A 12303-nucleotide genomic window follows, 5' to 3' on the forward strand; every position below is an offset into this window, starting at 1 on the left:
TGAGAGGATCCTGCCATTGAGGAAGGCTTGATTATAGAAGGGATTATGCACCATTATCCACAGAGTCGTGTGTTTCCCATTACAGTCACAGCTAAATAAATCTACTCAAGTTCAAAGCAAGCAGTATGTGTGTGGATACATTTACATTCTGTTTTGTCTGCAAAACATGACAGACTTAGCTGCTATCAAGATGACTCAATGTTTGGCTTTAGAGTGTTGGTGTTAGTTTACTCATTTGGAACACAGCACTTGGAATTAGAGCATAACTGACACATATTGTTGTTTTGGATCAGTCCTCCAACATTTTAGCAGCGTAGACACATTTTTTTTTTAATTCAATACCCCTTATTTATTTTAAAAATAAAGAAGACTAATGAATGCAACACTCATCAGATAAGAAAGCAGATTGGTGAACAGCTGTCCTCATGATGGGTATGAACAAAAACTGGCACCCACTGCGGCCCTTTGTGGAATACTTTGCCCAACCCCGGTATAATGGCTGTAGAAGAATTTAGCCCTTGTTTAGCAAATGTCTCCATTTTGGGCTCAAAATATGATCAGAATTTGATACTGATAGTTCACGCAAGCCAAGCTTAAATTAGGGTGCCCTCAGCAGCCACAAGTAGGGGGGAAGTCCCAAAATGATTTTTCTTCAAAATAAATACCGCAAAAGGTAGCACAAATTACTTAAAATTCCCCCTTATCTGCATGAAAATATGTGATGTAATATTTCAAAATAACTTTTTGAAAGAAGATATTGATATTGCCTAAAAAAACACACACACAATGATAACAACATATCCATTTAAACAGATCATTATTGTAAATCACGCATCAGACTACTGTGAAGTTAGGTTTTCTGGAAAAGCGGCATGGAAAATGAATGAATGAATGAATGTCTTCACACCTTAAATATATTACAACCCCAGTGTAGAAAGATTTTTTTTTAAATTCAATCCCCCCTTATTTTTTCAAAAATGACAAAGACTAATGAATGCAACACACATCAGATGTTTATCTGATGAGAAAAGAAAGTGTATTATACCTATTTTTAGTTAACAGTAGGTGACATGGCCTGCCTTTATAAAATGATAGACATGTTTCCTGTGTATTTCCGAAAGTAGTTTGTAAGTAAATGCCTGAGGGTCTGTGAGTTATTGATTTCAAGAGTGCTGCTTCCTCTCATAAAAGCTACAGGTGGGGGGCTCTTATTACAAAGACTTCATTTGCAATTTTGGAGTTTGGACTCGGTGATGCATTTGCATAAAAAAAAAGGGTTACCCAATTCCAATGGGCAAAAATTCAAAACTTTTTTTCCAAAAATTGATTGCAATTCCATTTTCTCAACATATGTAATATGATAATGATAATGAGAGCGACGTCTAAGAGTTGGAATATTTCCAGGACCAAGATGGCAAACAGATGGTTGGACACATCCAGAGGAAAGTAGGTAGTACATTGGCAGAATGATGACTATGATGGTACTACCAGGGCAAAGAACACAAGGAAAACATAATGGAAGGTTGAAAGATATTGTGAGGCAAAACCTGGAGGTAATTGGTATTCAAGAGGAGAATGCAGAAGTTAAGCTTGGATGGAAAAGGATGACGCGCTGTGGCGACTTCTAACGAGACGAGGCAAAAGGATAAGAAGACCAAGGTGTGTCGGCATAGTGTGTAATGCTGTAGAGCAAGGCTTATCGTGGATCAGCTGCCTAAACTCAAACTGCAATTCATCTTTTTCATACCTTGTTAGGAAATGCTGGGAGTCTGATTAAAATTGGAATATTTCATGACATGTTTGATATAAGACTGGCCACCTGCTCCCTCTCGTCCTTCCTTTTTTTATGTTCCTCACTTTCCCATTTGCTTTCCCTCTGATCTCATCGAGGCTCTCCATTCTATCACACTATTTCAATCAGCCTGTTAACAGTTCTTCCCTGCCCAACCTGCATCTTATGTTGGTCAAATTATGTAACCAGGTATAAAAGCATTGCAAGTAGATATATAGAAAATGAAATCCATGGAAAATGTTGTAAGAAAAATATAATAATAATAACACATCTTATTTGTAGAGAGCTTTTACCAATGCTCAAATACGCTTTACAGTTGAAACAAAAACAGCAATTAACATGACAACAGAACAAAATAATAAAGAAAAAATATAAGTTAAAAGCTAGTTTAAAAAGGTGAGTTTTTAAGTTTTTTGAATGTGTGAAGGTCTGAACAGGTACGGATGGGTTTAGGGAGTGAGATCCAAATGGAGGGAGCAGCAACAGAGAAGGCTCTCTCCCTTCCAAGTTCGGTGTGTTCTTTGTTGGGGCGGTGTGAGGATGTTTCCATTAGAAGAGCTGAAATGACGGGAGGGGGTGTGTGGACAGAGAAGGTCTGTGAGGTAGGGAGGGGCCAAGTTATTGAGTGCTTTGTAAGTGAGAAGGATGATTTTGAACTGTATCCTGTATGAAATAGGAAGCCAGTGCAGTTTGTGGAGGATGGCGGTAATGTGGTTCCTATAGGGCAAACCTGTCCTCAAGGGCCGTTGTGGGTCCTGGTTTTTGTTCCTACCAATCGAGCACAGACAGTTTAACGAATGAAGTTTGTGCTAAAACAAGCAGCACCTGACTGCAATCAAATGATTACACCTGTGAGACACCAGATTGGTGAAAGGTTGTCCTCATGATGGGTTTGAACAAAAACCCGCACCCACTGCGCCCCTATGTGGAATAGTTTGGACACCACTGCTATAGGGGAGTTTTGGATATATTGTAGTTTATTGATGAGTTTGGATGGAGAACCAAAAAGAATGCATTACAGTAGTCAAGTCTGGAAGTGATGAAGGCATAGATGAGGGTTTCAGCAGCAGAGAAAGTGAGGGAGGGGCGAAGACGGGCAATGTTCTTGAGGTGGAAGAAGGCAGTTCTGGTGATGTGGTTGACGTGCTGGTCGAATCTTAGTTTCTTGTTGAAAATGATACCTAAGTTGCAGGAATGTGTTGAGAGAGGCAGGGTGCAGTTGTTGATGGTGAGGGAAAATTGACAGTCTTTGATGTGAGCTGCAGGGTCAATGATGATTATGCCTGATTTGTTACTGTTGAGTTGAAGATAGTTTGCTTGCAGCCAGGATTTAATTTCATTAAGGCAGTTGTGAAGTGTGGATTCGGTGCTGTGCTAGATTTGTTTTGTGGAGATATAAATTTGGATGTTTTCAGCGTAACAGTGAAAATGGAGTTCATATTTCCGGATGACCTGACCAAGGGGGAGGATGTAAAGAATGAAGGGGAGGGGACCAAGAATTGAACCTTGGGGGACACCTTGTAGTAAGGGAACCGGAGGGGTTGTGCAGTGACTGATGGTGATGAATTGTTGTCGGTCGGTGAGGTAGGAGCGGAACCAGGAAAGTGCAGCGCGAGTGATGTGTACAGATTCTAATCGGGAGAGCAGGATGGTATGGTTGATTGTATCGAAAGCGGCAGTGAGGTCCAGGACGATGACGATGGTGAGTTGTCCAGAGTCCGAGGAGAGGAGAATATCATTGGTTATTTTGAGAAGGGCTGTTTCGGTGCTGTGCTGGGAGCGGAAGCCAGATTGAAAAAGTTCAAACAGGCGAGGTAGGTTCTGAGTTGTGAGGCGACGGCCCTTTCCAGAATTTTAGACAGAAAAGGGAGGTTGGAGATGGGGCGGTAATTGCTCGGTATATCAGGGTCTGGACCAGATTTCTTTATGATGGGAGTGATGGCAGCCATTTTGAGATTTTGAGCTGTCCCATGTCTGTTCTTTGCAACAATGATCAGTATTGAAATTATGTCACCTTTCTCAGGTGAAAATATCGAATATATACTGTATATATACACTGTATGTAATATATTAACATTGCTTGTGTGTTTGTGTTTTTGTTTATTTGTCTGTCAGCAATGTGAGTTCTGCAGGTGAGGAGGCCCGCAGGAGGATGAGAGAGTGTGAGGGTCTGACGGATGCTTTGCTGTATGTCATCCAGACTGCATTGGGGAGCAGTGAGATTGACAGCAAGGTACCACAATACACACATGTACACCGCACAGACACACACACACACACAACAACCAAGCATACATGAAATAAAGTCTGTAAGAAATACTCAAGCACTGCAAACACAGTTAACACAGCCTTATTAAAAACATTGGCAAAGCAAAGACTAGTGATGAAAAGCTTGAAGTATGGCTTATACTTTACAGAAAGCATAATTAATTACATAGTAGATGGAGGGGCACTGCAATTACCCCTTTGGTTTAGGATTGTAGTTTAAGCATATAAACCTCAGCAGCAACAATTGAAATCAAAGCATTTTCTAGAACTGACATTGAATCTTCCACATCTCTGGCATCTTTGATTCACTCTTACAATAGGATTTCAAAGTGTAAATGACCGTTAAGGTAATTGCCCAGAAAAATGAGTCAGATTCAACCTTAATTAGGCTACTCTAAAACCTTAATTTTCTTTTTTTTTAATGTTGATTTGGCACTGTGAACTCGTGATTTTCCCCTTTTCTAAAAAAGAGATCCCCAAACTACGGGGCCCGTCCCTGGTCTTTCTTTCCCTTTTGGAAGTTTTTTTTATTTATTGGTTTTTATAATGATTTTAAACCCCTTATGGGTGTTTAATTTAGAGGATTTTGTCATTTTTGTCAACCGTGGGCCTGTGAAGCCCTTGGAGTGATTGTTGTGATTAATGGCTATATATTATTTTATGTGACTACTAAGAGTGTGCCATCTAAGGCACCCCACGATTCTATTTGATTACGATGCAGGGTGCTTTTTGAACGATGATCATGGTATTGACGATGATCACGAGCACATACATTATTAATTAATAAAGTAGCCAACAAATTTATGTCAGTTATTTATTTAACATTAGCTGTTTCAAAGGCAGTACTTATTTCTCTCAACAGTACAATAAAATTTACATCAATGGAATGAATTCCACATTTTCTGGAAACAAAGTGCCTTTGAAAATAAGACTTCTTTTAACCAATATACTTTGTTTTCACATATTCCTGTACTATTTCGCATGTTTGTAGTGTTATCGCTGAATTTAATCCTGGTTTTACACGTTCTGCATCTCGAGTAACTTTTGTACACCACCAAACAACGCACAAATGGACATTGAAATACCCGTTAGCGAATTTGCTAATTAGCATAGCGTTCGGCGCTAACTAGTAACATCTCAAAAACAACAACAATAAAGGCTAATCAGTACAAGTGGGTTCGTGTACTCACCTCTTATAGACGAACACGGGACTCAGCAACACATTAGGGACATTTTCCAATTAACACGGCTTGAACCTACTGCTGGACAACTAACTAAAAGGCAAGGAGCAACGAACTATATCTGGTCCCCTCTCCCTCTAAAAAATAACTTGCATACAGATGAGGACCCAGAGCGCAACCGCCTTGCCTGTCTCATGCAGAAATTTATTTTCGAGTCTTTTGAACTGGAGTAAATCGCTGAGTAACTTCCGCTGCAGCCATCCTAACCTTGTGCATCCCTTAAGATGTGTGGGCGGCAGACGTGTCTTGAATTCCGTTCCGCTACCAGCAGCTGTCATTTAGTTATTAAGGGAAAAATCATCGTTTTTTGAACATTCATGAATCGTAATCTAATTGTCACGTGTCGAATCTTCATTAATCTAATAATCAGTGTATTGGCTCACCGCTAGTGACTACTATTCAAACACTTTTCATAGCTTCCTTGGGCCTGCGACTTATGCTCAGGTGCGACTTCTATAATGTTAAAATATATACCATATTTTCCACACAATAAGAGGCACCTATAAAAGCCTTCAATTTTCTCAAAAGTCGATAGTGCACATTATAATCCAATGCGTCTTATATATGGATCAATGTTGATTAATCATGGCATGAAATTCCCTTTAGCACAGCTTCATCTAGTGCATGCGTAACGCAACCCCAATCACTACTACTACGATTACTACTACTACACCAGGGGTGCCCAATCACGGTCCTCGAGGGCCCCTATCCAGCTTGTTTTCCATGTCTCCCTCCTCTAACACACCTGAATCAACTAATCAAGATCGTTATCAGGCTGCTGCAGAGCTTGCTGATGAGCTGATCATTTGGTTCAGGTGTGTTAAAGGAGGGAGACACGGAAAACAAGCTGGATAGGGGCTCTCGAGGACCGGGATTGGGCACCCTTGTACTACACCCTATAATGTGGCGCGCCTTATATATGAAAGCAGTTTTAAAATAGGCAATTCATTGAAGGTGTGCTTATTCTGCGATGCACCTTATGGTGCGGAAAATTGGGTAAATGTATATGTTCAAATGTTTCACACTCACGCGATGGAGTAAACATTAACCTCAATTAGCAGCAAGAGGGGACTCAGGTCTACTGGTTAATAAGTACTGAAATGTTTTGAGGTTGAGTAGAGCATGTATTTATGTGGATATACACCTGTCATGAGTGGAGTACCATTTAAAACCGTGAGTAAAAAAACTGTGTGCATGCCCCAAAAATTAAAGAAAGCTAACAAATTGGCCGTTGTTGAGCTTAAGTGTTGTTATGTCCTAGCTTCCTAACCCAAGGAAAGGTGAAATTAGCAGCAGCACTGCGTAATGTGTAGGGATGGGAATCGAAGAACCGGTTCCGAGTGGTCCAATTCCATGAATCGTTAAGCAATTTATCTAACGATTCTCTTAACGGTTCCAACTAGCACGAGTTATTGTTTTAACGTTTACGCATGTTACACACTTTCGAATTTGCAAGCACGGCAACATAATTACCATTGACAAGACTTCTCATCAAGTGCAACCTGGAGAGAGTCGTCACTGAGTGAATTTGCATTGACTTTTACAGGCCATGTCATTATTCATGAGACTACTTAAAGAAATTGGGATTTTTACAAAAAAGTCTATTAATGGGTCTATCGTATTCCTTGTCGAATACTCTATAAGAAAAATATAACATATATGCATCTAAAAATAATCCTAAACGATTTTTTTTAGCAATTTTAATACTCCTGTTAGAAATATTCCATGGGTATGCGTTCGTTCCCATAGCAACCAGTTAGTTCCTGTTATTGTCCTACATCATGCGCGCTGTGTTTTCTGGGACTGAGAATAGGCGTAGAATGTATTTCTTCTTCCTGCTATAAAGTTCTTATGATAAGTTACAGCCGTTATCAGCGCGACCGTTTCGTGTTTTTACTGTTATGTCGGCTGGTTGCTCTCGCTCCTTCTCGCTGCGTCGAGGAGAGCGTTGTTTACATTATATTCGCGTTGCACATTTGTGTTAAGAGGGAATGTGTTAGTTTAGCATCCTAAAATGATGTTGTACGTCCATATGAGCGTAAAGTGCTTAGTTTTCACCACCTTTATGGCCAAGATGACCGCACGTGCACGCAGGGTGCTTCCTAGTTGTGCTCGCACGCTCGCGCCCCCCCACCTTTGTGTCATTATAATATTACGAGTCATGCATGTGTGTTATTGACTGCTTTACAGTCAATTTGCATTGTTTATTACATCAGCACTAATTGATGTAATTTTCTTTCCTTTCAGAACCACACATATACCCACACAGTCCAGTCTTCTTCCACACACATATAAATACATCAACATCTTTCCATGCATGCTCTCATCTGCCCATTGAGTGATTGTCATATCAAGTGCCATTGCCCTGTATATAGTTGTGCCTGTTGCCAAGTTGGATTAAAAGTGCCAAAGACCAACTCTACTCTCCGCTCCTTGTATTCTAACCGACACTCCGAAGCGAATGAACCATAAACATATTGAACCCAGAACCTCATACAGTCCATTAGTCAAAATTGTAATTGATAAGGGAATCGATAAAGAATCAAATCGTTAAGTAATATCCATAATGGAATCGGAATCATAAAAATCTGATCAATTCCCATCCCTAGTAATATGTGCAACAAGGCTGACCATGAATGTGGTTGCCACACACGCCAAGTCTTGCTATTGTTCAATTCATCTGAAGTTCTCTTTTGTGCTGAATAACAGTGACTTTCTTTAAGCTACCTGGCAAAGACAAATGGACCACATGCATATTCTGCCAAAAATGTGATTCAGTTATGTTACATTTTTCTGTCAATAGTCATTTTCCTTTTCTCTTTTCATCCATCTCAGACTGTAGAGAACTGTGTGTGCATCCTGAGGAACCTTTCATACCGTCTGGCTGCAGAGACATCTCACAACCAACAAGGGGGATCCGAGGAGCTTGACGGTCTGTTATGTGACACTGGTGGCAAGGATGCCGAGAGTTCGGGATGCTGGGGAAAGAAGAAGAAGAAAAAGAAGGGACATGACCAGGTCAGAAACTATATTCCCTATTGCTGAATATCACGGTCAGGGGATCTTGCAGGCCCAAAAAAACAGAGTCATAATAAGAACATATTAACTTTCCAGCAACACTGTTAATAGTACAAACCTATGATCCGCTGACTACTGACTTGTGTGTCCAATGTGCATAATAGTCTTTGATCAAACAAATTAGATTCAGAATTTAAAGCTTTTACAAGTCAACAACAAATGTTATTATTTATTTATTTGATATTAATTAATCTGAGTTTGGCGTGGGTTTTCTTTGGGGACTCCGGTTTCCTCTCGCATCCAAAAACATGCGTGGTCGGCAGATTGAACACTCTAAATTGTCCGTAGGTATGAGTTGTATGTCTCATTGTGCCCAGTGATTGGCTGGCGACCAATTCAGGGTGTACCCCACCTACTGCCCATAGGGGCAGTTTACATGGCGACTCTGCGACACAAAGACGTAATGACTGAGTAGCGGACTCGCCTCGCGTGCATATGGTGTCGGCGAAGACGGAAGGCGAAAAATTCTGAATCCTGCCTCCAAAGTGGAAGAATCCGATTGCGAGGAATTGAGGGGGGCTTCCTCGGCATGCATATCAAAGGCTCCCGCGGCACGAGACCGCGCCATTAATGTCAGCACTCGTACACTTCACATTGGGCGTGCGCAGCGGTGCTACTAAACATTAAAAACAGCAAATATGGCGGAATGTCGGCTTTAATTTACTGTTTTAATAATATCTTTAAATTAAATATGTTGAATGTTTCAATTTTTGTGCCTTTTTGAACGAAAGAAAAATGGCATTGCTTCGAGTGGGCGGGCATATTTTGTTCCGGGCTGAGGGAGCTTGGTGGGGTCAAAGTACATCATTCTCTGCATGTCGCCCTGTAAATTTGCACTGCTCCCTAGGGCCTGGCATGAATACTACATCGTTTTCATGCGGAATTGCGACATGGTTCAAATGGAGACGCAAATTTAAAATTGTTCGTATTCTCGGAGAGTCACCATGTAAACGGCCCCATAGTTAGCTGGGATAGGCTCCAGAGCACCTCCGCAACCCTCGTGTGGAAAAGCGGCATGGAAAGTGAATGAATGAATAATCTGCGTTTGTTGCCGCCTGTGCTTACGAATCAAAAATTTAATCGTCTTTGTGTTTTTATAAATATATTTTCTCATCCGTGGGCTTAAAAACTCACCATCAACCCCATTTGGTGTAGAATTGAGCTATGTTATTGATACTCTAGCATCTTGTGTGTATAATGAGCAATCAGAGGCACATTCTGGTTGAGTGGCAGACATCATTTACATTTGGAAAAGATCGGGAATTGAGAACCCAACATATCCGGTGTATGAATCACCAATTAGCCTTAATTTTGTCTTTGATTCCCAGCAAAGACACAAACAAGATTTTTTTTTCAATGGTAATAGTGAGACAGAACATTTAACTGCAATTTGTCAGGCAAAGCCTCAACTTTTTGCTAACTCAAGAGTGAAGTGATCTTACATGTAACCCTGTGATAACATTTAAAAGGAGCAGTAAAATCATACTTTAATATTATAAAACATCCCTGCTATCTTTTTCTATCGATGTCACCACTCCAGTGCAGCTGTGGCCCATTACCATAGAGTAGCAAATGGAGCTCATGTTGGAGGGTCCTAGCCTCCTATCCTATTTACTCTATGTAATTACAAAAAAAGAGGACAGTAGATAAGTAGCTTAAATTAACTATGTGGCAGGAATTTCAGGAGATTAATATCCATACAATTTGTAGACCATTTCACCGATTCACAGTCGCAGGACAGTGTTTATTCAAGGCAAGCAACACTGACCACAGCAATATTGATGAATTAAACAAATGTTACATCAATACACTCATGCATCAAGTAGATTTGCATTAACCAACAATCTGGGGGGTTGTGGATCGTTTATCGACACTTCAGTCATTGGACTTCAGAAACACAAAGGAAAATAACATGCATAAGTGGTCCCAGTTGACATGAATATTAGGGAGCCATCCTGGCCATTGCATGTAAAAGGTAAGTCATGAAAGCCATGACATCACTTCACCGCGTGACCAAATTATAGAATATATTTCAGAGTGGCGTAATGTTGTGAAAATAAAGACAATGACATGTCTAAGAGGTAAAGCTGGAAAACATTTAATCTTTTATTGCATAAAAAAATGACAAAATAAGTGGTTTAATGTGTCGTTTAGAGCAGTAAATTCAGAGTTTACCCAGTGCCGAATGCTCGTATAAAGGGGCTGTATAAAAGCCCAGCCCCCTCACCAATGCATCCACCACGCAGTGTGATTTTGCAATCTTGGCTCTTTACATTTATAGGCATGAACAGCATCATAAACAAAGGACCGACAAAACTGTAAAGTTGTACACAAAATGCCATTCCATATAACGTATTACTATGTAAATATACGTGTATGTGTGTATATATACACTAATATGTTATATGGAATGGCATTTTACTGTGTATAAATACTTGTATTTGTGTATGTATACACTAATATGTTATATGGAATAGCGTTTTTGTGTACGACTTTAACAAAATGCAATTCTATATAGCATAATAAAGTACTGTATATGGCAGAAAACACTCAGGTAACTTGAAGTTCCGCTCTGAGACCCCCAATTTAGCCAACTTTCAAAATTGTCCGATATGCATGTGTGATACATCATTGGACAGCTTAAAATCTCAATTTTCTGGGGGAAGAAAAATGTTGAACTGGAGAGCATTAAAAAAAAAAAAATGTTTTTTAAACAGCAAAACCCTATCTGGAGGTGAGAGCACGCGAGAGCAGAATTACAGACGACGTGACTTTAACGAGATACTATCGCGTACTTACTTTGTTTCGATCCAAAAACTCCATGTAGCATCTATCACTGAGTGTCAAGACACAGCTGTGAATGGCCACAGCTGGATTTTGGGGGGATTTTATGAGTGAAACATGGTATTATAACAAGGGTCGCGATGCAGAAATCGCAGACATCAAGGAGTGGTCGAGATTTTCTTTTTCATATATTTACCCTTTTAAACTTTTTTTTTTTTTTTCTCTCAACTTTTTTTGTTTGGATCGATTATTTCTCATCTAACATATCGGAGAAAATGCGACAGTAACAAAAAAAAATACAATCAAGCATTAGTTATGAGGTAGATATCCGTGACTTTTTTACAGACGCCATTTTTTTCATTGTGACATCATTTTTCTAAAAGTTAAAAATATGTGCGTGAATAATTTTTCAAAGCAGTTTTTTTTTTTTTTTTTTTTTTTAAACGAAATATGAGACATCAATGAATGATTCCAAGCTAAAAACAACAGACATTTTGGATAGTAAATAGAATTAATTACCTTCATTTTATGGCTGTGTTGAAACAAAAGCGGTTGCGCGGTTTTCAGTGTAAAACGGACAAAACTAAAATAGTTCAGGGGCTTCATGCGCCATGAATCTGCTATGGCAGCATATAGACATATTCTTCTATCAAACACAACAGTGGTTTTAGCATAAAATACAGCAGTTTCTTACAAAGAGGAGTCTAAGAGCAGCAACTGCTTTTTCAGTCTTGTCTGTGTTTTCCGCCATATATATATGTTGTTGTTTTGTTTTCGTTTTTTTTTTTACAGTGGGACGGTGTGGGCCCATTTCCAGACTTGGCAGAGCCCCCGAAAGGCATTCAAATGTTATGGCATCCCAGTATTGTGAAGCCTTACCTTACCTTGCTGTCTGAATGCTCCAACCCAGACACCCTTGAGGGAGCAGCTGGTGCTCTGCAAAACCTTGCTGCCGGAAGCTGGAAGGTGAAACATTAATATTTGTACAAAAATCCATAGAGAGCTAGAAAGACCAGTTATAGAACACACTGCTGCACAGGGGAGAGTACCACTTCATAAGGTCCATACTTTAGCAAAATTTTCTGTCTATGCTATAGACACTTTCATGTGCTACCATTAACTCATTGCCTGCCATCGATG

At 39.9% G+C, this 12303-nt stretch overlaps 1 protein-coding gene and 1 long non-coding RNA gene across 16 annotated transcripts in view; one reads left to right on the plus strand and one right to left on the minus strand.

Moving 5' to 3' along the window:
• LOC130930403 (uncharacterized) overlaps positions 1-5524 on the minus strand; it is a 28076-nt gene extending 22552 nt beyond the window's left edge. Inside the window, exon 1 of the long non-coding RNA XR_009067052.1 lies at positions 5251-5524. This is a non-coding gene — a long non-coding RNA (uncharacterized LOC130930403). The remainder of the gene's footprint in view (positions 1-5250) is intronic.
• The window catches only part of ctnnd2b (catenin (cadherin-associated protein), delta 2b), a 284445-nt gene that overhangs the window by 243997 nt on the left and 28145 nt on the right, over positions 1-12303 (plus strand). For all 15 annotated transcript variants that reach the window (XM_057858336.1, XM_057858334.1, XM_057858338.1 and 12 more), the window contains 3 exons: positions 3908-4025; positions 8137-8319; positions 11956-12129. In XM_057858336.1, the coding sequence (XP_057714319.1) occupies positions 3908-4025; positions 8137-8319; positions 11956-12129 (475 nt within the window). The remainder of the gene's footprint in view (positions 1-3907; positions 4026-8136; positions 8320-11955; positions 12130-12303) is intronic.

This window comes from Corythoichthys intestinalis, chromosome 14 (genome assembly GCF_030265065.1).
Source record: "Corythoichthys intestinalis isolate RoL2023-P3 chromosome 14, ASM3026506v1, whole genome shotgun sequence".
NCBI lineage: Eukaryota > Metazoa > Chordata > Actinopteri > Syngnathiformes > Syngnathidae > Corythoichthys > Corythoichthys intestinalis.